The sequence below is a fragment of the Hyperolius riggenbachi genome, chromosome 4 (assembly GCF_040937935.1).
Source record: "Hyperolius riggenbachi isolate aHypRig1 chromosome 4, aHypRig1.pri, whole genome shotgun sequence".
NCBI lineage: Eukaryota > Metazoa > Chordata > Amphibia > Anura > Hyperoliidae > Hyperolius > Hyperolius riggenbachi.
In genome coordinates, this window is record NC_090649.1 from 234,069,896 (window position 1) to 234,097,390 (window position 27,495).

Genomic DNA, 27,495 nt, shown 5'->3' on the forward strand with positions numbered 1-27,495 from the left:
TGTGGTAGGCGATCATAAGGTGGTTAACATAAAGTGGGTATCCTGAATAATTTAATGCATTCTACTGTATGTCACTACAGTGCCTCTTTAATGTCTTGTATATATGATCCATTTATATTTATGCATGAGCCACCATTTGTTAGAATTTGATGGAGTCTACAAGTTAGCAATGGATGTGATATGCAACTAGTGGGAAGTTCATAATTCCAAATGGTGAGATGGGTTTCCAGGCTACCAGAATAACAGCACTCTCTATGCCACTACGTTGCATACAACATTATATTCTACAGCAATACTGTGAAATGTGATTATAGGCTGGCATTTGTATATATGTAATATTCGAACGTATATCTTTTCCAGACCGGTTCCGAAACAAAGGGAGAAAAAGGTGACCCTGTAAGTATCTATACAAAGCATATAGTATATTATAGATCCAAGCTATATCATTATGTTGGTATATAATTTGGACATCTTTAGAACATTAAAGGGAAATATATTTGAGGCAATCACAGAATGATGAAAGCACTCTATTGAGCTGTTCGATTTATTTGCAGGCATTCCATGAAGGCTGCCTTGATGGAGCCCCTCAGCTAACATTATTAAGAGATCATTTTGATTATGAATTATCAATACCAAGTGCACAAACCATTTAAACCCTTCTAAGTCCACCTTTCCCATCATTCCAATCTGAATGGCTAGAATCCTTTTCTGTGTGCCATCAACTTACTATAGAGATCGATGGCACCTTGCAGCCTCCTCAATCCTTATTCAGGCTGGTGGAGAATGATACTTATATTGTTTGCCATGCCACGAGCAATGTGTAAAATGGAAGTAATGGATGAAAGCAGAAAGATTAATTTTAATTGCCCAATCACTATTGCTATCAATGTCTATTATGGAAAAGTACTGACAAATAGGCATAATTTTCCAAATATTGTAGATGATCTCAGTGGTTAAATATGTACTTTACCGATCTTGAGTTCTGAAGATTTACAGCCATTCCTTGGTCACAGAGCATAGCATAATATTTTTCATTTTTATAAATGAAGTGAAAGCATCAGATAAAATGCATTCATTGTCTTTTGACAGGCATTGTTACTTTTCCCTGCTTTGGGAATTAAAGCCTAATATGTGGTGACGTGTAATATTCACAGCTGAGATTTTCTAAAGATAATGCTGGAAATGTTTGCAAAGTTTGAATTAACCTAATCACAATGTATTTTTTAAGGAAGAAAATGGAACGAAAGGTGAACCTGGATTAAAGGTGATTCATTGAAAAGCTTCTGTTTTCATTGCTTGCTGTGTTATGCCCTAAGGCTCGAAGAACAGTAGGTGGGCCTAGTATTACATGTATTCCATATGACAGTTTCATTTACAAGCTTACTTTTTCAGTGCAGTCTGCATTGGTTTGAAAAACTGAACATGTTTTTTGGATGTAAACCTAATAGCCAGGGAAATTTGCAGGCTGTTTTCCTGACCCTGCCTATGGGCAACTACAGGCATGTGCTTCTGCTCTGCACACAACAGTGAGAGCAGTGCATTGCAAAGGTAAGCTCTGCTTAAGAATAAAGTACCCACCTCTGTCTCTCACATTGGGGTTGATGCAGGAAGCTGTGGTGATATTGCTGTGAGCAGACAAGCGCATGACAATATTACGTTACTACTGGCAGCAGGTTACTGCAAATTACGCTATTAGCCCAACCCATGTTACTCCAGCATCACAAGCATTGTTGCAATAAAGCACATCAATTAAGCTGTTACTGTAGCAATGCACGCATTGCTTGAGTACCACAGGCCATGTTAATAACTTAACTGTCTGTAACCTGTTTCCGGTAGTAATGGTAATATTGCCATGCACTGCTCACAGCAATATTATTGCAGCTTTGTGCATCAACCCCCTTTGTTCACTTAAATTTAACTGCCAACTAGTATATATTTAACACATAGACATTTCAGCTATTTTTTTTAGACTGGGTATGCCCAAAATATAGTAGAGGCACTATGCTCCATGCCCTATTGCCTGATGAAGCGGCGCCACACCTGCGAAACACATTGCCATGACCGTTTGGAGTATACACTGTATATAAATAAATTTGCTTGTTGATATAATATCGACCTGTTTTTGTGTCTGCTTGGAGGGGGTAAGTCCACCACTGCCTTCCCCATTTTTAAAAATTGTTTGTAGCTACTTTTATCCTTTTGGCGCCTCTGTTCATTTCCACAATGCCTAAAATATAGGCTTAAATAATATTCACTTTTCTCCAAGGAGGTATTATCAAACCTTGCCAGTAAAATACCTCACAAAGCTAGGAATTACTCAAAAAAACTTTTTTTTACTTTATTTTTTGTACTTTTTTAACTGTGAAGTGCAAAAAAATATTTAAATCACTGGATGGGGAGAAGTAATTTATTTAACTCACCTGATTTCCCTTATCTGAGAATGAAGACTATTGATTCAGCTCTTTGGTGAACAACTTTTCCAATATTAAAACAGGAGAGGATATTGTTAACCTATCTTCATGATTACTATATACAACCTATCTGATATACAATATATACAACCTATATATTTATAACCTATTCATGATACTGATACAACCTATCTTGATAATTTGTTGCTCACTACTCTCAGACAAAAAAAAAAGCTGTAGGGCACCTCTGCACTGATTTTCAGCCATATCTGGAGTCTGAAAAAATAAATAAATCAGAGAGCTTAAAACATTTAGTATTTATTAATAACAGTTAGTCTAATGAATTAACAATTAGTAAAACTGCAAATTATAAATAGTTTGATTTACAAAAAATAATTTGTTAGGTGAACGCTGAAGCATTCTCATAAACATTTGTGACCATAAGAGCTTATGCTTTATCAAATGATATAAAAGATTGTGTGATGTAGATGGATAATCCAAATGTGTACTGAAATAATATCCAGTGCCTAAATTAGGGCTAATAGAAGTTTGTCTCCCCCCTCCTTCCTTAATAAATGGATATGTTAATACAGAGCCAGACATGCCTTACCGGAGAATACTGGTAACCAACAAATTTTAAAGAGTGCAAAAAGCTGAGGGTGTGTGCGGAAAGCATCCATCTGAAAATGGCGCCTGTGAATAATGGCGCACAGTGTTGCCGCTAATCCGTTTGCCGCTTATCGCTATTTAACGTTAAAGCCTTATTGTTATTTAGCGTTAAAGCCTTATCGTTATTTAGCGTTAACACACAGAACCCTCTCTGTACCTATCCCTAACCCCTAAACCCCCCTGGTGGTGCCTAACCCTAACCACCCCCCTGGTGATGCCTAACCCTAACCACCCCCCTGGTGGTGCCTAACCCTAACCACCCCCCTGGTGGTGTATATTGTACTGTAACTATACCTAACCCTACTCTCACACAGAACCCTCCCTGTACCTAACCCTAACCACCCCCTTGGTGGTGCCTAACCCTAAGACCCCCCTGGTGGTGCCTAACCCTAAGACCCCCCCAGTGGTGCCCAACCCTAACCTTCACAGTGTTACATTAAATCCATTCACCGCTTTGCAGTTAAATAACGTCTGCAGTTTGGCTTATGTAGGGCGCTATTGATAAATAACGTTAGTGTGTGCCACTATTGATAAATAACGTTAGTGTGTGCCACTATTGATAAATAACATTAGTGTGTGCCACTATTGATAAATAACGTTAGTGTGTGCCGTTTTTCTTCTTTTTTCCCTGTGCGCCATTATTATGCAGTACTAACGATAAATAGCGATAAGCGTATCTTTTTAATGCGGCGCCATTTTTATGCATAGGCGCTGGGCGCCATTATTCACTGATCCCGTGTGCTTTGATAACACTGCTTACTCAAGGCTTATCATCCAAAATATCATATTTCTTTATTCAAATATCACATAAACGGACAAAAGTGTATACAAAAATGCATGGTGGCCACTACACACACATCCAACCACACACACATCCCAGACACACACACACAACGATTGTGCAAATAAGCCAGAGTACTCCTGTAGATTTCAAGTGCTAGCACTGTATCACCTACCAACAGGGTAAATAAGTAAATAGGCAATGCCTCTGTGTCCAATAGGCAATACGCAACAATCAACTGTGCCCAATAAGCCCAAAGCAGAGTATTAAGTCAGAAAGCATAGTTCATGCAGTGCATGAAAAAGTTAAAAGATCCATCAGATCAGCGGCAGAAAATAAACAGCAACAATTTGATCACACTTGCTCCGGCCCCGCCTCCGGTTCACTTCTGGAATTTCAGACTTTAAAGTCTGAAAACCACTGCGCCTTCCTCCCTACCTCCTACCTCATTAGCACTGAGCACCTTTCTGGTCCAGTCTATCTATTGTAACCTATGTCCTGATACCTATAAGGGAAGATACTGCCTAATACTGGGGGCACATCTGGCAACCTAACACTATTGGGGGCATATCTGACTAACTTATACCAACATCTAGGGGAACACCTGCCACTATTAAGAACAGTTCTGGAAGCAGCATTGTAGATGCTTAAAAAAGGTGGTGGTGGTCAGGGGCGCCTCTAGCCATTTTGTCACTCCAGGCGAGAAATCCTGTGGTGCCCCCCCCCCCCCGTGATTGCCCCCCCCGTGGTGAACACCAACCCTGTGGTGGACCCCACCCCCGAAACCCATGAAAGCAATTATAATGCAGTAGCGTTTCACCAGAAAATCAGAAAATACACTTATTGCATCATGGGTTCACCAGAAAATATACTTATTGCGCCATGCACTCACACACACACCACACAAAGTACACACACACACACGCTATACACACACACCACACACACTATACTAACACACACTATACACACACACACACACAAACACTATACACACGCGCACACACACTATACACACGCAAACAGTACACACATACTATACACACACGCACACACACACACGCACACACACACACACACACAATACACACGCACACACACACTATACACACGCACACAGTACACACACACTATACACACATGCACACACACACACACACTATACACACGCGCACACACACTATACACACGCACACAGTACACACATACTATACACACACGCACACACACGCACACACACACACACACACTATACACACACACACTATACACACACACACAGTACACGCACACTATACACACACGCACACAGAAACACTATACACACACACTATACACACGCACACAGTACACACACACTATGCACACACACTATACACAGACACACACAGTACACACACACACTATAGACACGCACAGTACACACGCACACACACTATACACACGCACACACTATAGACACGCACACACACGCACACACACTATACACGCACACACTATACACACGCACACACACTACACACACACACACACTACACACTACAATATACACACACACTATACACGCACACACACTACACACACACACACACACACACACTACACACCAGGGATGCTCGGATGTGCCTCATCCACGAATTCGGCAATCCGCGTGGTTGCAAAAAAAAATCCGCATTCGGCCCCGCCGCATGCGGATTTTCGTCCGCGTCCACGCAACCACGCGGATTTTCTGCCGTGAATGGCATAATCACGCGTGGATTCCTACCCGGAGGCGGATTTTCTTTTAACGTTAATAACAAAGCCCCCATACATGCTACAATCCCCCAAATTGCATGGATTATCGAGGTGATAAGGGGCAACATAACTTCAACATAAAAAATTCTTTTTTTTTTTTTTAATGGCTTTTAAAGACAAATCACCACTGTAAATGGGGCTATTAATTGGTAATACGTGGTTTTAAAAAGGGATATACGCGTTAAGCAATCAAAGAGGTGAAGGCGAGTTCCAATGGCACTTGGCGGCGAAGGTACCGCTGGAGGAGGATGAGTGGCTGATGCCAAAAAGGCCCCAGAGAGGTTTTTGTAATTTTTTTTTTTTTTTTGCAGCAATTAGCAATGACATCGCAGCAGAGTTGTCAGTGGACATGGGCAGTGTGAACGCAGAGTGCAGTGGTGGTAGCGACTGAGTCAGGTGAAGGACTATGCGGGCGGTCAGTTTAGCAGCACAGAAGGACCACGGCAACATACTGGTAGTAGTAGTAGCAGCACAGCGTCATAGTGCTGGCCAAAAAATTAAATGCACCCGGTGACCCGGGCAGTGTGAATGCAGACAGAGTACATTGGTGGAAGCGAGTGAGTCAGGAGGAGGAGGACAATGCGGGCGGTCAGTTCAGCAGCACAGAACAGAAGGACTATGGCAACATACTGGTGGTAGTAGTAGTAGCACAGCGTCATAGTGCTGGCCAAAAAATTAAATGCACCCGGTGACCCGGGCAGTGTGAACGCAGACAGAGTACATTGGTGGAAGCGACTGAGTCAGGAGAAGCAGGACAATGCGGGCGGTCAATTCAGCTGCACAGAAGGACCATGGCAACATACTGGTGGTAGTAGTAGCAGCACAGCGTCATAGTGCTGGCCAAAAAATTAAATGCACCCGGTGACCCGGGCAATGTAAACGCAGACAGAGTACATTGGTGAAAGCGATTGAGTCAGGAGGAGGAGGACAATGCGGGCGGTCAATTCAGCAGCACAGAACAGAAGGACCATGGCAACATACTGGTGGTAGTAGTAGTAGCACAGCGTCATAGTGCTGGCCAAAAAAATTAAATGCACCCGGTGACCCGGGCAGTGTGAACGCAGACAGAGTACATTGGTGGAAGCGAGTGAGTCAGGAGGAGGAGGACAATGCGGGCGGTCAATTCAGCAGCACAGAAGGACCATGGCAACATACTGGTGGTAGTAGTAGCAGCACAGCGTCATAGTGCTGGCCAAAAAATTAAATGCACCCGGTGACCCGGGCAATGTGAACGCAGACAGAGTACATTGGTGGAAGCGAATGAGTCAGGAGGAGGAGGACAATGCGGGCGGTGAGTTCAGCAGCACAGAACAGAAGGACCATGGCAACATACTGGTGGTAGTAGTAGTAGCACAGCGTCATAGTGCTGGCCAAAAAATTAAATGCACCCAGTGACCCGGGCAGTGTGAACGCAGAGTGCAGCAGCGGGAAGCGACTGAGTCAGGAGGAGGAGGACAATGCGGGCGGTCAGTTCAGCAGCAGCAGCAGCACAGAAGGACCATGCCAACATACTGGTGGTAGTAGTAGTAGCACAGCGTCATAGTGCTGGCCAAAAAATTAAATGCACCCAGTGACCCGGGCAGTGATAACGCAGACAGAGTGCATTGGTGGTACCGTGGTAGCGACCGAGTCAGGAGGAGGAGGAGGACAAAGCGGGCGTTCAGTTCAGCAGCAGCAGCAGCAGCACAGAAGGACCATGGCAACATACTGGTGGTAGTAGTAGCAGCACAGCGTCATAGTGCTGGCCAAAAAATTAAATGCACCCAGTGACCCGGGCAGTGTGAATGCAGAGTGCAGCAGCGGGAAGCGACTGAGTCAGGAGGAGGAGGACAATGCGGGCGGTCAGTTCAGCAGCACAGAAGGACCATGGCAACATACTGGTGGTAGTAGTAGCAGCACAGCGTCATAGTGCTGGCCAAAAAATTAAATGCACCCAGTGACCCGGGCAGTGTGAATGCAGAGTGCAGCAGCGAGAAGCGACTGAATCAGGAGGAGGAGGACAATGCGGGCGGTCAGTTCAGCAGCAGCAGCACAGAAGGACCATGCCAACATACTGGTGGTAGTAGTAGCACAGCGTCATAGTGCTGGCCAAAAAAATTAAATGCACCCGGTGACCCGGGCAGTGTGAACGCAGACAGAGTACATTGGTGGAAGCGAGTGAGTCAGGAGGAGGAGGACAATGCGGGCGGTCAATTCAGCAGCACAGAAGGACCATGGCAACATACTGGTGGTAGTAGTAGCAGCACAGCGTCATAGTGCTGGCCAAAAAATTAAATGCACCCGGTGACCCGGGCAATGTGAACGCAGACAGAGTACATTGGTGGAAGCGATTGAGTCAGGAGGAGGAGGACAATGCGGGCGGTCAGTTCAGCAGCACAGAACAGAAGGACCATGGCAACATACTGGTGGTAGTAGTAGTAGCACAGCGTCATAGTGCTGGCCAAAAAATTAAATGCACCCAGTGACCCGGGCAGTGTGAACGCAGAGTGCAGCAGCGGGAAGCGACTGAGTCAGGAGGAGGAGGACAATGCGGGCGGTCAGTTCAGCAGCAGCAGCAGCACAGAAGGACCATGCCAACATACTGGTGGTAGTAGTAGCACAGCGTCATAGTGCTGGCCAAAAAATTAAATGCACCCAGTGACCCGGGCAGTGATAACGCAGACAGAGTGCATTGGTGGTACCGTGGTAGCGACCGAGTCAGGAGGAGGAGGAGGACAAAGCGGGCATTCAGTTCAGCAGCAGCAGCACAGAAGGACCATGGCAACATACTGGTGGTAGTAGTAGCAGCACAGCGTCATAGTGCTGGCCAAAAAATTAAATGCACCCAGTGACCCGGGCAGTGTGAATGCAGAGTGCAGCAGCGGGAAGCGACTGAGTCAGGAGGAGGAGGACAATGCGGGCGGTCAGTTCAGCAGCACAGAAGGACCATGGCAACATACTGGTGGTAGTAGTAGCAGCACAGCGTCATAGTGCTGGCCAAAAAATTAAATGCACCCAGTGACCCGGGCAGTGTGAATGCAGAGTGCAGCAGCGAGAAGCGACTGAGTCAGGAGGAGGAGGACAATGCGGGCGGTCAGTTCAGCAGCAGCAGCACAGAAGGACCATGCCAACATACTGGTGGTAGTAGTAGTAGCACAGCGTCATAGTGCTGGCCAAAAAATTAAATGCACCCGGCAGGTGACCCGGGCAGTGATAACGCAGACAGAGTGCATTGGTGGTACCGTGGTAGCGACTGAGTCAGGAGGAGGAGGAGGACAAAGCGGGCGTTCAGTTCAGCAGCAGCAGCAGCAGCACAGAAGGACCATGGCAACATACTGGTGGTAGTAGTAGCAGCACAGTGTCATAGTGCTGGCCAAAAAATTAAATGCACCCAGTGACCTGGGCAGTGTGAATGCAGAGTGCAGCAGCAGGAAGCGACTGAGTCAGGAGGAGGAGGACAATGCGGGCGGTCAGTTCAGCAGCAGCAGCACAGAAGGACCATGCCAACATACTGGTGGTAGTAGTAGTAGCACAGCGTCATAGTGCTGGCCAAAAAATTAAATGCACCCGGTGACCCGGGCAGTGATAACGCAGACAGAGTGCATTGGTGGTACCGTGGTAGCGACTGAGTCAGGAGGAGGAGGAGGACAAAGCGGGCGTTCAGTTCAGCAGCAGCAGCAGCACAGAAGGACCATGGCAACATACTGGTGGTAGTAGTAGCAGCACAGCGTCATAGTGCTGGCCAAAAAATTAAATGCACCCAGTGACCCGGGCAGTGTGAACGCAGAGTGCAGCAGCGGGAAGCGACTGAGTCAGGAGGAGGAGGACAATGCGGGCGGTCAGTTCAGCAGCAGCAGCACAGAAGGACCATGGCAACATACTGGTGGTAGTAGTAGCAGCACAGCGTCATAGTGCTGGCCAAAAAATTAAATGCACCCAGTGACCCGGGCAGTGTGAACGCAGAGTGCAGCAGCGGGAAGCGACTGAGTCAGGAGGAGGAGGACAATGCGGGCGGTCAGTTCAGCAGCAGCAGCACAGAAGGACCATGCCAACATACTGGTGGTAGTAGTAGTAGCACAGCGTCATAGTGCTGGCCAAAAAAATTAAATGCACCCGGTGACCCGGGCAGTGTGAACGCAGACAGAGTACATTGGTGGAAGCGACTGAGTCAGGAGGAGGAGGACAATGCGGGCGGTCAGTTCAGCAGCACAGAAGGACCATGGCAACATACTGGTGGTAGAAGTAGCAGCACAGCGTCATAGTGCTGGCCAAAAAATTAAATGCACCCAGTGACCCGGGCAGTGTGAACGCAGAGTGTAGTAGCGACTGAGTCAGGAGGACAAAGCGGGCGGTCAGTTCAGCAGCTCAGAAGGAGGACCATGGCAACTTACTGGTAGTAGTACCATAACACCAAAAAATTAACCAAGGTAGGCACTAGGCAGGTAGTAACTGTCTTTATAAAGGCAGGCATAGTTAACAACAGCACATGCAGCAGCCACTTCATGTCCCCCTGTGTCCGACAATAGGGGCCAGGAACTCACCTTCCACCCAAGCCTGGTTGATTTTCAGGAAGATGAGTTGGTCCACAGAGGCGTGGGAGAGCCGAGAGCGCTTCTCTGTGACCACGCCACCGGCCGCACTAAAGCATCTCTCTGAGAGGACACTGGAAGGAGGGCAGGATAGGAGTTCCAGGGCGTACTGGGAAAGCTCGCTCCAGATGTCCAGTCTCTTGACCCAGTACTCCAAGGGGTCCACGGGGCTGTCGGTGTGTTATTGAGCCCGCTGGATGACCCCATATAGTCAGACACCATGGTGGTCAGTCGTTGCTTGTGCTGGTTGGTGGTGGATGCTGTGGCGGGCACCTCTGTTCTGGGCTGCTGCACTGCATACAGGCTCTTGCTTAGGCTCTTCAGGTCTCCGGGGCGCCAGTTGCTGCTGCTGCTGCTGGTGGTTGTTGTTGTGCTGCTAGTGGCAATGGCAGGCACCTCTTGCTGGCTTGGCAGAGCAGTTACAGTGAGGGTGGAAGGCTGGGGGAATGCTTCCAGTAGTCTGCGCACAAGGGCCTCCTTCAACTCCCTTGTGCGTTGCTCGGTGGTGGATGGCGTCATTAAGTCTCCCAGCTTCCCCTTCAGACGGGGATCAAGCATCAAGGTAATCCAGATGTCCTCCCTTGAACGCATCTGGATCACCCGGGGGTCCCTGCAAAGGCAGCGCAACATGTGCACAGCCATGGGAAACAAGTGGGCCCTGCCAGCAAGATCTTCCTCGTCCTTGCCATTGTCCCATAACGCATGCCTGTCCTCTTCCTGTGCCATGTCGTTGTCCTCCTCAAACCGCCATCCACGTACAACGCCTGCTGCACTCTGCTCCTCCTCCTCCTCCTCATTCAGGTTAGGGACCTCCAACTCTTCCACTACCTGCTGTGAGCCCTCCTCTGAGCTGGACTGTGCTGCCATCTGCTCCTGTTCTTCCAACTGCCTCAGGGCTTCATCCCCACGCTCAATTAAATTGTCCATTGCCCGCTCCAGTAGACAAACCAAGGGCACCCACTGGCACACAGAGGCCCGCCCCTCACTGACCATCTTGGTTGCCTCCAGGAAGGGACTCAGCACCAGGCATACTTACTGCATCAGTGTCCACTGAGTGGCAGTAATCATGGGGACTTGCTGGTTGCTGGGGACACTTGGGTCTAGCATGTAGGCCCTAAGAGTCAGCCTGTGCTGACACAGCCGCTCCAACATGGCCATAGTCGAATTCCAGCGAACTGGCATGTCGATGATCATCCGGTGTTGTGGCCTTCCATACTGCTGCTGTAAGGTGGACAAGAGTGCAGAGGCAGTGGCTGACAGGCGGAAAAAGCGTACCACCGCCCGGGCATCCTGCAGCAGCTCGCTCATCCCCTGGTAGGTGCGCAAGAAGCGCTGCACCACAAGATTGAGCATGTGGGCCAAGCAGGGGATGTGCTGGAGGTTTCCCTGCTGCACTGCTGCCACCAAGTTGGCCTCGTTATCGGCTGCCACATACCCCACTTCCAGGCCTCTGGGGGTCAGCCACCTCCGCTCCTGCTTCCTGAGGGCGGCCAGGACGTTGGTGGCCGTAAGCCTCTCCTTCCCCAGGGTCACCAATTTTAAAAGGGCTTGGCAGTGCCGAGGCTTGGCGCTGCTGCTGCCGAGGCGGGTTTGCTTTCCGGGTGCAGAGGGAGTGTCGTGACAGGACCCTTCTGTATCCCCCCTGATCCCGCGTGGTGGCACCACTAGCTGGGCTGATGCGCTCTTGTCCTCCCTCCCTTCCATCAGTGTCACCCAGTGGGCCATAAAGGACAGGTAGCGACCTGTCCCAAATCTGCTACTCCATGAGTCCATGGTCACGTGGACCGGCTTGCCCACAGAGTAATCCAGGGAACGGGCCACGTTTTCCACCGCAAACTTGTGGAGTGCTGGGATCGCGCTCCTGCTGAAATAGTGGCGACTGGGGACTTGCCACTCGGGGATGCCAAATTGGAGCAGCGTCCGCATGGCGCTCCCCTCCTGCACCAGGGAAGCAGCTGTGATGCCATGGCCCGGGCCAGCAAGCCATTTAGTTTGCGGATCCGCCTGTGGCTTGGAGGCAGAGGCTTGGTCAGACCCTGAAAGGTGTCGCTCAGCAGGCTCTGACGACGCTGGGATGCAGGGGAGACAGAGGAGAGAGACGAACACTGGCTGCCAGCCTCAATGTCTGTGTCCTGAGTAGCCGAGATGGAAGAGCGCTTGCGTGCTACTACTGCTGCAGCTGTGGGGGATTCACGACCCTGAGGGAGGGATGATGCTGCTGCGCTGGTGGGCCTTCTGCTCTCAGGAACCCCTGCCAGCAGTGCCTGCTTCCTCTTAAACTCCGCATACTCGCGGCAGTGGCGGCTTCTCAGGTGGCCCTGGAGGGATGAGGTACCCATCTTGCTCAGACTTTTCCCACGGCTCAATCTTTTGCTGCATAACCTGCACACCGCATACCTTTTGTCATCAGTACATTCGTCAAAGCAATCCCACACTGGTGACTTTAATTTACTGCGGCCCCCACTAGCAGAGGGTGCAGCAGAACAATGTGTGGTAGTAGTTGCCGGGGGTTGCATGGTGGTGGTGCCGGCTGAAGCAGTGTCCTGTCTACTTCCTCCACGCCCACTGCTGCCGATGCCCCTGCCCCTGCCTGACATATGGCGATATCCTTGCCTAGGCCAAGGTGACTCGTCATCCTGCTCTGACCATTCTTCCACGGACTCAGCAGGCTGCGCATAGTTAGGGTCCACAACGTCGTCATCATTAGCAGCATCATCATAATCCAGCTCTTCCTCTGACTCCCCCGCCTCCTTTTCTGTCCCTACATCCCCAGACACAGACCCCTCTTCTTCATCACCAGAACTCAACAACGCTTGTGATTGTGGCCCAATCTCAATCTCTGCCACATCAGTCCCCAGTAAGTCCTGAGCTTCTTGCATCAGCAGGTTTCCAGATGCCGGACTGAGGGACAGAACGCTGTCATCCTGGGAGGGCTGCTGACCAGTGGGTGCTGGGGTGGATGTCACAACAAGCGTGGGACATTGGCTGCTGCTGCTGCTGCTTGGAGTGGTGCTCACAGTAGAGGTCTGGGAGGAAGTCATGATGTCCATGAGTACGTCAGGTTCCATTTGCTCAACCACCACACGGGGACCAGAAACTTTAAAATATTTGGACAATGGCGTCCGCTGACTCGGCCCAGGCTTTGCTGCACCCCTTTCTGCTGCATCACGACCACGTACAGCTGGGCGTCCTCTCCCTGGACATGGAGCAGTCCCAGAAGTGGCTGAGGCAATTGAACTCCCTTTCCTCTCACCCCGCGAAACCCTGCCAGACATGTTGCTAGTAATGAATCACTGGATGCAGTGGGCACAGTACAAGGTCACTGAAGGATGCACCAGGCACAGTACAACGGCACTGAAGGATGCAGTGGGCACAGTACAAGGTCACTGAAGGATGCAGTGGGCACAGCAGTGGGCACTGGATATACAACTAGGTCACTGAAGGATGCAGTGGGCGCAGCAGTGGGCACTGGATATACAACTAGGTCACTGAAGGATGCAGTGGGCACAGTACAAGGTCACTGAAGGATGCAGTGGGCACAGCAGTGGGCACTGGATATACAACTAGGTCACTGAAGGATGCAGTGGGCACAGCAGTGGGGACTGGATATACAACTAGGTCACTGAAGGATGCAGTAGGCACAGTACAAGGTCACTGAAGGATGCAGTGGGCACAGCAGTGGGCACTGGATATACAACTAGGTCACTGAAGGATGCAGTGAGCACAGTACAAGGTCACTGAAGGATGTAGTGGGCACAGCAGTGGGCACTGGATATACAACTAGGTCACTGAAGGATGTAGTGGGCACAGCAGTGGGCACTGGATATACAACTAGGTCACTGAAGGATGCAGTGGGCACAGTACAAGGTCACTGAAGGATGCAGTGGGCACAGCAGTGGGCACTGGATATACAACTAGGTCACTGAAGGATGCAGTGGGCACAGTACAAGGTCACTGAAGGATGCAGTGGGCACAGCAGTGGGCACTGGATATACAACTAGGTCACTGAAGGATGCAGTGGGCACAGCAGTGGGCACTGGATATACAACTAGGTCACTGAAGGATGCAGTGGGCACAGTACAAGGTCACTGAAGGATGCAGTGGGCACAGCAGTGGGCACTGGATATACACCTAGGTCACTGAAGGATGCAGTGGGCACAGTACAAGGTCACTGAAGGATGCAGTGGGCACAGCAGTGGGCACTGGATATACAACTAGGTCACTGAAGGATACAGTGGGCACAGCAGTGGGCACTGGATATACAACTAGGTCACTGAAGGATGCAGTGGGCACAGTACAAGGTCACTGAAGGATGCAGTGGGCACAGCAGTGGGCACTGGATATACAACTAGGTCACTGAAGGATGCAGTGGGCACAGCAGTGGGCACTGGATATACAACTAGGTCACTGAAGGATGCAGTGGGCACAGTACAAGGTCACTGAAGGATGCAGTGGGCACAGCAGTGGGCACTGGATATACAACTAGGTCACTGAAGGATGCAGTGGGCACAGCAGTGGGCACTGGATATACAACTAGGTCACTGAAGGATGCAGTGGGCACAGTACAAGGTCACTGAAGGATGCAGTGGGCACAGCAGTGGGCACTGGATATACAACTAGGTCACTGAAGGATGCAGTGGGCACAGCAGTGGGCACTGGATATACAACTAGGTCACTGAAGGATGCAGTGGGCACAGTACAGGGTCACTGAAGGATGCAGTGGGCACAGCAGTGGGCACTGGATATACAACTAGGTCACTGAAGGATGCAGTGGGCACAGTACAAGGTCACTGAAGGATGCAGTGGGCACTGGATATACAACTAGGTCACTGAAGGATGCAGTGGGCACAGCAGTGGGCACTGGATATACAACTAGGTCACTGAAGGATGCAGTGGGCACAGTACAAGGTCACTGAAGGATGCAGTGGGCACAGCAGTGGGCACTGGATATACAACTAGGTCACTGAAGGATGCAGTGGGCACAGCAGTGGGCACTGGATATACAACTAGGTCACTGAAGGATGCAGTGGGCACAGTACAAGGTCACTGAAGGATGCAGTGGGCACAGCAGTGGGCACTGGATATACAACTAGGTCACTGAAGGATGCAGTGGGCACAGCAGTGGGCACTGGATATACAACTAGGTCACTGAAGGATGCAGTGGGCACAGTACAAGGTCACTGAAGGATGCAGTGGGCACAGCAGTGGGCACTGGATATACAACTAGGTCACTGAAGGATGCAGTGGGCACAGTACAAGGTCACTGAAGGATGCAGTGGGCACAGCAGTGGGCACTGGATATACAACTAGGTCACTGAAGGATGCAGTGGGCACAGTACAAGGTCACTGAAGGATGCAGTGGGCACAGCAGTGGGCACTGGATATACAACTAGGTCACTGAAGGATGCAGTGGGCACAGTACAAGGTCACTGAAGGATGCAGTGGGCACAGCAGTGGGCACTGGATATGCAACTAGGTCACTGAAGGATGCAGTGGGCACAGTACAAGGTCACTGAAGGATGCAGTGGGCACAGCAGTGGGCACTGGATATACAACTAGGTCACTGAAGGATGCAGTGGGCACACAAGGATGTCACTCTGTGTAATGAGATGCTTATATGCCAGCGAGTGAGCAGTGGGCACTGGGCACGGCACAAGGTCACTGACAGAATGAATTAACAGCACTGGCAGAGAGTGGCGGTGCCGGCGGTGTGACTGGCTGCCTGCAAATAGTACAAGTGAAGTGTATAACTGTCACTGAAATAATATACAAGTGTGTAATGAGATGCTTATATGCAAGCGAGCGAGCAGTGGGCACTGGGCACGGCACAAGGTCACTGACAGAATGAATGAACAGCACTGGCAGAGAGTGGCGGCGCCAGCGGTGTGACTGGCTGCCTGCAAATAGTACAAGTGTATAACTGTCACTGGAATATTCAAGTGAACACTGCAGCTGCACTAACCTGCCTGCCTGCACTACACACAGATAATCCCCACTCCCACTACACTGACTACACTGCAGCACTGAACCTGCCTGCACTACACACAGTTAAATAATCACTAGACTCCCACACTCCCACTACACTACACTGACTACAACTAACTACAGCAATCACTCACTGACTAGCTAACTGTGTACAGTATAAGAGCAGTGTTAGCAAAAAAAACGCTTTGTTTTTAACACAATAAATGCACTTGCTCAAACAACAATGGCCTGGAGATAATCCTCTCAGCACCACAGTCTAGCAAGGACAGAGCTTTTCCATCATGGCCGCCGCTTTATATTCAGGAGGAGAGGGCATAGCTCCCCTCCTGTGATTGGTTGCTAGGGCCTGGCTGGGGCCCTCTGATTGGCCTGCAATGTGTCACTTCCGCATAGTTTGACGCATTTCCGCTAACCACGACTTCAGCGCCGGGTTTCACGAGCGTGAATGCAGATTTCTGTCCGCATTCACGCGAAGCCGAAGCAGATTTTCGTGGTTGAAAATCTATTCACGGCTTAGCGTGTCCGAGGCGGAATGCGTCAAAATGGTCGTGAATCCACGCGTAAGCGTGATCACGACCTGGCGGTGAGCACCACTGCTACACACTACACTATACACGCACATTATACACACACAAAGTACACACACACTATACACACGCACACACACTACTCACACACACACACACACACACTATACACACAATATACACACGCACACAGTACACACACACTATACACACACACACACACACACACACTATACACACGCGCACACACACTATACACACGCACACAGTACACACACATTATACACACACGCACACAGACACACTATACACACGCACACAGTACACACACTATGCACACACACTATACACAGACACACACAGTACACACACACACTATACACACGCACAGTACACACGCACACACACTATACACATGCACACACTATAGACACGCACACACACGCACACACACTATACACGCACACACTATACACACGCACACACACTACACACACACACACACACACACACTACACTATACACACACACTATACACGCACACACACTACACACACACACACACACACACTACACACTACACTATACACGCACATTATACACACACACAGTACGCACACACTATACGCACGCACACACACTACTCACACACACACACTATACACACGCACACAGTACACACACACTATACACACACGCACACACACACACACTATACACACACGCACACACACACACTATACACACACGCACACACACACACACACGCTATACACACGCTATACACACGCACACATACACTATACACACACACAGTACACACACACTATACACCCACGCACACACACACACACACTATACACATGCGCACACACACTATACACACGCACACAGTACACACACACTATGCACACACACTATACACAGACACACACAGTGCACACACTATAGACACGCACAGTACACACGCACACACACTATACACACGCACACACTATAGACATGCACACACATTATACACGCACACACTATACACACGCACACACACACACTACACTATACACACACACTATACACGCACACACACTACACACACACTACACACTACACTATACACGTACATTATACACACACACACTATACACACGCACACACACTACTCACACACACACACTATACACACACTATACACACGCACACTGTACACATGCACACTATACACACACACCATACACACGCACAGTACACACACACACACTATACACACACACAGTACACACACACACACACACACACTATACACATGCACACACACTACACACACACACACACACTATACACACACTATTCACACGCACACTATACACACACTATACACACGCACAGTACACACTCTATACACACACACTATACACACACTATACACACAGTACACACTATATACACACACACTATACACACGCACAGTACACACACACTATACGCACGCACACACACTACACTATACACACACAGTGTACACACACACACACACACACACACACACACACTATGCAAAGCACACTATACACAGCACACACACACACTATACACGTGCACACTATACACACATACACACACACACTACACCATACACACACAGTACACACACGCGCACACACACACACGATACACAGCACCCTATACACACACACACACACACACACACACACTATACACAGCACACGCACACACACACTATACACACACACACACACACACTACACTATACACACACACACACACACACTACACTATACACACACACACACTATACACAGCACACTATACACAGCACACAGTAGACATACACTATACACCCACACACACACCAGGGGAGGACTGGGACCTTTTGGCCTGGTGGGGAAACACAGACTAGAGGCCCGTTATCATGGCAACCTCAGCCCAAATTATGTCACACATTCACCCCATGTCGTATATGCCAGTAATCACGTGGAGTGCCAATGCAGAAATACAGTAAGGACACTCTGTAAACAGTGTGACGGGTAAAGTACAGGCATCAGGGAGGCACACAGTACACACACACTACACACACACGCACACACACACACACTATACACATACGCACACACACACACACACTATACACACACACTATACACACGCACACAGTACACACACACTATACACACACGCACACACACACACACACTATACACACGCGCACACACACTATACACACGCACACAGTACACACACACTATATACACACGCACACAGACACACTATACACACGCGCACACACACTATACACACGCACACAGTACACACACACTATACACACACACTATACACAGTACACACACACACTATAGACACGCATAGTACACACGCACGCACACTATACACACGCACACACTATAGACACACACACGCACACACACTATACACGCACACACTATACACACGCACACACACACACACTACACACTACACTATACACACACACTATACACGCACACACACTACACACACTACACTATACACGCACATTATACACACACACAGTAAACACACACACTATACACACGCACGCACACTACTCACACACACACACTATAGACACGCACACACACTATACACGCACACACACTATACACGCACACACTATACACACGCACACACACTATACACAAGCACACACTATAGACACGCACACACACTACACACACAGGACTGGAACCTTTTGGCCTCGGGGGGAAACACAGACTAGATGCCCGTTATCATGGCAGCCTCAGCCCAAATTATGTCACACATTCACCCCATGTCGTATATGCCAGTAATCACGTGGAGTGCCAATGCAGAAATACAGTAAGGACACTCTGTGAACAGTGTAACGGGTAAAGTACAGGCATCAGGGAGGCACAATACATTTTGAGGGACAACGGCCGGGGTTTCCGTCTTGTCTATAATTCATGGTTATCGCACGTCATGATTATCGCACCTGACAACCACATTAGCCCGAGATTTCCCAACATCTCAGATTGATACATTCAACCAATTTCCACCCAAAATATTTTATCCGATTCACTAATATCTAAACGGTTGGTCGATCGGCTGTCAAGTCAACAGAAGTATGGCCACTGTAATTTCCTCAAGGCCAATCCCCCCATGCCCCCCCCCTCCCACACACACATACACACACACCTACCTATGTCCTCCCCTTCATAGTGTGTCTGAGCCCTTATGCAGAGAAATTATGAGGAGAGAAAAGCTGAAAGAAAGCGAAGAAGATATTTGCCTCACCAGGATTGCACTTTTATTTAGCTTTCCTGTATGACACAAGAAGACACAGACACCCAGCACTAGGGAAAGAGGGAAACACAGGTGAATGAGGGAGGGCTGATGCACACCAAGAGTGCTTCTGAACGCTTTTCAAATCGACAGCTATTTGAAAAGCGATGGGCTAATGTTACCCTATGACAGTGTTCCCACAGCAGCGTTGTGATTTTTTCAAATTTTTTTGGAGCGATTCTTTCAAAAATCGCTTCACAAAGTCGCATTCGCAAATTGCTACCGATTGCTATTGCAATTTTGTCGTGCACTAGCCCAGAGAGAGGAGGAGTGAAATGAGACTGAGAATAGCCTGAGATGGAGCAGAGAGCTTATCTGTATTGCAGTCCCACATCACACAGAGGCTACTTGCCTGTAATAGGACTCCTGTCCCTACCAGTCTCTCACACAAGTAAAAAAGCAGCCCTCCTGGAGTCTAGGGACTGTCAAAACTTTTCAACTTGTTTAACACCTTATCTGCACATGCAGTCATTTTAACAATGGGGTGAGACCAGACAGATTTTTTCCCACAGACCCTCCAGGCAAGCTCTGCATCATGCTGTGTATATTTACCAGTTTGCCTGCCCTCTAATTGCACTTTTATCAGCTAGCCCAGTGTTTGACATTGCCTTACAACAACAAACCTGAATACACCAGGCACTGGACCAGCCCTAAATCACTGAATGAAAGGCGGCCTGGGGGGGAGTCCATGCCTGGCTGCTACACTCAGTCTCTACATCCACGTAGTTAGTGTTACCAGTAGCAGAGAGAGAGAGAGAGAGAGAGAGAGAGGAACTGAATGAGTGAAAAGTCAGGACTCAGGAGCTGATGCTGTACTCGTATGGATCTGGAACTGAGTGAGCTAGGACGAGTGCCTTCTCTCACTGACTCATTCATTACTGTGGTTCTTTGAATCATTGAGCTGAAGGAACTGAATGAATCAGTTATGAGTGGAGTCAGGCACTGCTGTTAGCTGCTGTTGTAATCTGACCCCTGAGTGAGCTGAGAGGCATTTCTTCTCCCACTACTCAGTGCAGCAGCGCTCCTGCCTCCTCCTACCGCTCTATGCAAAAATTTCTACCTGCCTGGTGGCTGAGACGGCTGTGGTGGTGGTAGTGATGGTGGTGGTGGTGTGTGTGTGTGTGTGTGTGTGTGTGTGTGTGTGTGTGTGTGTCAAAGCCTAGTTCTATTCAGGGTGTTATCTATATCTATATATCTAAGGCTAGGCCTGCCCAAAGCTAGCATTCTGGGTCCTGTTGAAAAAAAACAAATAAAAACCCTTTTCAGATTTTTGTCTTGTTATTTTTCTCTTATATTATTAATGTGATACTTTTTCAGCACTAGACAAGCAAAAGTACTCAAAATAAATTGTTTCTGAACGACTCACTTTGATATTCCGCTTCTGTCTTTGTTTTTAATATTGTTTAGCTAGCTGCTGAAAAGCTATATAGATATAGATAATATGAAAAACAGATAAGGTATTATATTGATAAAATAAAAAAATGAGGTATTATGTTCATAAGATAAAAAAAAAATTAGATATGAAGATAAGTTTTATGAATCCAGATCAAAATGTCTTCAATGCTTTTGTATTTTCTGTGGAAAAAAATGTTTAATGTGTATCAATAGATGTCCACAAAAATGCGTGTTTTACAGCAGAAGTCTACAATCGACAATACAATAGAAAAATAGAACTTCCAGTTTTGTACACAGTAGAGAGGAATAGCAGCACATCTAAACCAAGCTGCACCTGACTGGAACCATCTGCATAGAGCTGCGAGGCTTCTTAAAGACACAACTGTGCTCAGTACAGCTGAGACAGGTGCTAAACACCTAATGGAGGATGTTTCACAGAACATGCAGCATATTACCACATAATGCGCATGTTAAAAGTGGTGGGGAGCATACTTTTTATTTACTGTATACTACATTGTATGTGACACAATGTGCACGTAACATGTGATTTGAACCCGCCCCCACATTGCCTTGTGTTCCTGATTTTTTTTACAGGGAATGCAATGTTGCTCCCACTGTGAACCTAGCCGAATGGCCTTTACAGTTTTTAAACTGTGCCAGTAGTATTCTTTACCACTTTCAGCCAGCATGCAAACTAGATAAAGGGAGGATTTCAATTGGTCCACTATGAACAAATGAGAATCCTCCCTGTTGCTAAGGAGGATTCCCATTGGTCTTTTGCAATCCAATGGGGAGCACCGTTCTTTTGCCAGGATCTGGGCTGATCAAACACGCTTCTTCCCTGCAATGGACCAAGCAGTGGGTACCAGTGGCGGCGGAACCAAATACACAGGACATGAGAGTATTTGTGTTTTGCATGCGGCAACCAGCCTAGTGAGGCTTCAGTTGCATCCATGCGACAAGCGTATGGTGGTCCATTCCAATAATGATGTTGCAGAAACAAATTTGTTTTGTAGATCAAGTGGAAGCAGACCCTATTTTTAACTTGAAGATGCAGAAAACCTACCAAATGGGTATGTTTTCTACACAAGTGGTAACCGGTTTGGTTACCACTTGCATAGAAAACATACCCATTTGGTAGGTTTTCTGCATCTTCAAGTTAAAAATAGGGTCTGCTTCCACTTGATCTAAAAAACGAATTTGTTTCTGCAACATCATTATTATGGAATGGACCACCATACGCTTGTCCCATGGATGCAATTGAAGCCTCACTAGGCTTGAATTGGAATGAAACCCAGCATTTATTCTTTGCTCTAAAAGATTATTTACAGCATATAATATACTAACACAATTTTTTTCTTTTAGTAAAACAGCATTCAAAGGGTTAAATCACAGGACTGATTTTTTTTCTCCTGCAGGGGCAGTCGCATTGATTTGGTGATAACCTTATCTTGTGTTTACATTCTTAACTTGATACAATTAAGTAAACATTCTCTGACTGTGCAGAAACTTCTGCTAATGAGTCATGAACTGAAACACTGCTCAGAAATCATTACTGGGTGCATTTACAATAGAAATACAACAGTTATGAATAAAATGCACCAGCAGCTTTCAAAATAAATAAACTGTACTTTGGGAACTTATAGTTTCTAAATGAATAATAATACTTGTGCACAAAAGCAAATATGATAACTGTATGGGTTATAAAAAGTAGGAAAACACATTTTTATTGAATATTTTGTCAGAGTTTAAAACCGCTTTAATCAGATATCCTAAACTTTATTATTTGAAATGTAGCAAATGTGTCATATCCTACTTAAGATGCTTGATAAATATGCTTGTTTTGAACATTTTCAAGCAAAGCTCAAAAAAAACCCTTACACTTTGGGGTAGTGTCACTGAGATTAGAGAACAGCCGAGAACAATAGAAAACATACTTGACACAACAAAACTTGGTTAGATTTTTATTTTTTTTAGAAATTATGCAGTGTTAGTTGACACCCTTACCTGGGTTGAAGCAGAATAAAATGGGGTTGATGAAAACTTACTGGCTGTGGAACTCAAGGGATATGTAGTGAGGTTTTATTTGTTGTTGTTTTTTTCTAAATACATGTGATTCCAGATTTATTTAGTATACATTGTTGCTGTAGATGTGTTCATGCCACTGCAATAGCACAATCACTAATTTCCTAATCATTCAGTGATCTTAATGTTATAATATGACCTTAGGAAAAGTTACAAGCTTTTGCCACCCAGCAGCACTTTAACCTCCTTGGCGGTAATCCCGAGCTGAGCTCGGGGTATGCCGCCGGAGGTCGCCGCTCAGGCCCTGCTGGGCTGATTCCAATTCTGTAAAAAGCAGCACACGCAGCCGGCACTTTGCCAGCCGCGTGTGCTGCCCGATCGCCGCCGCTCCGCGGCGATCCGCCGCGTGCAGCGGCGAAAGAGGGTCCCCCCAGCCGCCCGAGCCCAGCGCAGCCGGAACAAACAGTTCCGGCCGGCGCTAGGGGCTGGATCGGGCGGCTCTGACGTCAGGACGTCGACTGACGTCCATGACGTCACTCCGCTCGTCGCCATGGCGACGAGGAAAGCGAAACAAGATAGGCCGCTCATTGCGGCCTATCTTGTTACTTTCGATTGCCGGAGGCGATCGAAAGTACGCTTCCGGAGCGCCCTCTAGGGGCTTTCATGCAGCCAACTTTCAGTTGGCTGCATGAAATATTTTTTTTTTAATTTAAAAAAAACCCTCCCGCAGCCTCCCTGGCAAAATATATAAACCGCCAGGGAGGTTAAACCAATCCTGAAGCATCCAAAAATCATACTTATTTCAAAAGTATAAAGCCTTTGGGTAGTCCCGAGGTTTCCCAGATTCTTCTCTACCCTGCTGATCGAGCGCTGGGTTCCTCTTAATCTTCCTCCACACTGGGCTTGTTTGAGTATGGTCCATGCAAGCCCGGTAGAATGGAGGAACTCATGCATGGCTCTTTTCCTCTGTGAACGAGCAGTTTGTTCCACTGGGCATGTGTGGTGCTTACTTGTGCATGCCCAGTGCAGGTGTAACCAGAGGTTACCTATTAATGTGGTAAGTCTGTAACTTTTATATTTCAATGCCACTTCAGGATTTCTTTTAAAAAATCTAGTCCAGATTTGATGAATAACTTGAACTCTTCAGTGTTCTACAGTGTTGTTCAAACTCAGTAAATCAGCCCATTAGTCTATTTTACTTATTACAAGGTTTTCTCAGAACTGTGTGATGTGTATTTTGCTGTTTATTTTATCTAGGGTGAAATAGGACATCCAGGGTTGCCGGGATTTCCAGGAGCTCCTGGCCTTCAGGTATGAAAAAGTTTATATTATATTTCTGATTTTACAGATCTATCGATAGTGACCATTTAATGATCAGTTGATCATATGCAGCCCTTTTCTTTAAAATACATATTGGGCTCAACTGACAAATGTTTGCTTTAAATGGAGAACAGTGAGGAACATAAAACAATAATTATGGATGCATTCAACATTGCCTGAGAAGGTTTACAAAACTCCTGTAGGTTATATCAGACCTTACCAAGATTTGCTGAAAGGTTGGAAAAAAAGCATGTGAACAAATGCAGTTGTGTCTACACACCGGGGTCCATATGCAATTGCCTTTTTCTCCTGAGTTTTCTCCTAGGAGATAATTTTTAATCTTCTGTTTAAAATAATTTTTCAGCACTTTTCACCGGAAAAAGTACTGAACAGTAAGCAAAAATGTACTATCAAAATTATATTGAGTATTTTCTTGCTTTTTGTCAACTTAATAAAAGCCATTTTATTGACAAGTTTAAAAATATCACCTAGGAGAAAAATTAGGAGATAAAGTTAATTGCATATGGGCTCTGGGGTGAAGACCTTTCCTAAAAAATCCAGACACTTTCTCCTTGCTGCTGTATGTACAGGACTGCAATTTCTAGACTATATACATTTTAGAAAAATGTTGGACTAAGGTGATGCTTACAAATTACATATAATGATAGACATTTTTTGTTAAATCTTGAGTTGGTGTGATGATTTGCTCAGCTGCCTGTGCAGACAGGCAGCCCTTTGACCATTGTGTAAGTTTGCATGCTGCAGGACTCTGGAAAGAAGAGTTTCTGTCAGTTTTGCAGCTTGTGCTTGCAGAGGAATTTGCATACGTTGTCATGCAAATTGCCTGGCCACATTCATTGGAGGCGTGTACTATAAGTACTATGTCTTTCCCACAATGCTTGGCTGGTCATTTCCCTTCCATGCTCAGTTCCTGATGGACACTGCTGGAGTGTCAGCCATTGCTATCTAGTATAGTTAATTCCTGGGGGTTGCTTTAGGCTCCCCTTCTAGCCCAGTCAGGTTGTATTATCTGTATTGCCTGTTCTGTCTTGTCTTGCCTGTTTGCCATTGTCCTGTCCCTATGGTGGTTGACAGGAAATGGTTCTGATCTATGTTCTTGGAGTATAGCTGGTGCAGCGGTTGCTGCCAGCTATCTCTTCTGTTCTGTTTCCTGGGATCGCGCTAGCTACTTTGTGCTAGCGCTGGGGATCCTTCTGTTCTGTTTCCTGGGATCGCGCTAGCTACTTTGTGCGAGCGCTGGGGATCCTTCTGTTCTGTCTTGTCGGTCGCGATTGCGCTGTCACCAACGGCGGTTGATAGCGAATCGTTCTGTCTTGCTGAGATCGCACTAGCCGCTAGCGTTAGCGGCTGTGGATCTTTCTGATCTGTGTTCCTGCTTGGATCACACTTGCTCTGGCGGAAGAGCGGTGGATCCTTCCTGCCTAGTTCTTGTTTTTCGTGTGTCTGTCTTGTCCGCTGCGCTTGCTACAGGCTCGGTGAGGTAACCGTTAAGCAAGCGCTCGCGTCCCCTGTTTCATGTTTGTCTGTTTATGGTTAGTTAGGCGTGCTTGTCTCTATTGTGCTTATCACGTGGAGATCGCGCATAACCGCGTGCACTGTTGCGAATGAGTGCGGTGTTCGCGGTTAGCTAGCGGTTGTTATTTTCCGTATCTCCTTATTGTATTTGCTGTGCCTTTGCTACCCTCGTATTCTATTCTGTTCTGCCTTGTGTCACGTCTCGCGATCGCACCTCTCGCGATCGCGTTCCTATTTCGTATCTGCTGTTGTGTGTGCGCGGTCGCGGAGTGGCGACTGGATTGGCGCACACACATACAACCTATCCCTTTTGCTCAATCTCATTCGCAATCGCCTCTCTTGCGATTGCGTTCTGCGCTTCGTACAATTCCTGTCTGGCACTTGTGGAGGTACAGAGGATTGGTTCCTCTGCACTCCCCAGCGCCATCTGCCGACAGGAATTTCCCTCTACAGGTGCATAGCACCTTTTGCTGGGTTCCTGCAAATTATACGCTTGTGGAGGATCTCCGCCGTGTCAGCGCACGCGTTGTGCGCTGATCACGGGGAAAGTTCCACAATCGTGACAGAATGACCAGCCAAACCCAAAACCCCAGTGTAGACGGAATTTCCGATTTGTACGATTTTGTCGAATATGGCTCTTGTACCTTTAAGAGATTTAAAAAACTTGAACCTGAATCAGCAGACGAATTTTTGTCTGAGTGTACGAAACTGTTAGCGAACCCTGAATTCCAATGCACCCCAGTGTCTACCTGGGCCCCCCAAATGGTCTACATTCTGTTGGGGGGCGAAATGTCAATGTGGGGTTATGATGTGTTAGATCATACCACCCTGAGTCAAAGACCCCTGGAATTCTTGGCCTTTTTAATTCACAATTGGCTGAGAATACCTCAATTACCATACCCCCTTAATGAGTTGTTGTCAGCAGCTCAATCAGCTGTTCCATCTACTCTTTCATCCATAAAGCAGCCATCCAAAGCCTCTAAGTCTAAACGTAAAAGATCTAGGAAGGCTTCCCAGCGGAAAGATCCGTTGCCCATGGCAACCACAGATAGAGAGGTTATTTCTGTCAAGTCTGAAATGGGCAAAACCATGCAGTATGATAATGATGTTTATAATGCATCTGCTGATCA

The 27,495-nt window shown here is 47.4% G+C and overlaps 1 protein-coding gene across 6 annotated transcripts in view; it reads left to right on the forward strand.

Moving 5' to 3' along the window:
- The window catches only part of COL19A1 (collagen type XIX alpha 1 chain), a 1,086,226-nt gene that overhangs the window by 678,789 nt on the left and 379,942 nt on the right, over positions 1 to 27,495 (forward strand). For all 6 annotated transcript variants that reach the window (XM_068281448.1, XM_068281450.1, XM_068281452.1 and 3 more), the window contains exons 21-23: positions 361 to 396; positions 1,229 to 1,264; positions 24,767 to 24,820. In XM_068281448.1, coding sequence (XP_068137549.1) covers positions 361 to 396; positions 1,229 to 1,264; positions 24,767 to 24,820 — 126 coding nt within the window. The remainder of the gene's footprint in view (positions 1 to 360; positions 397 to 1,228; positions 1,265 to 24,766; positions 24,821 to 27,495) is intronic.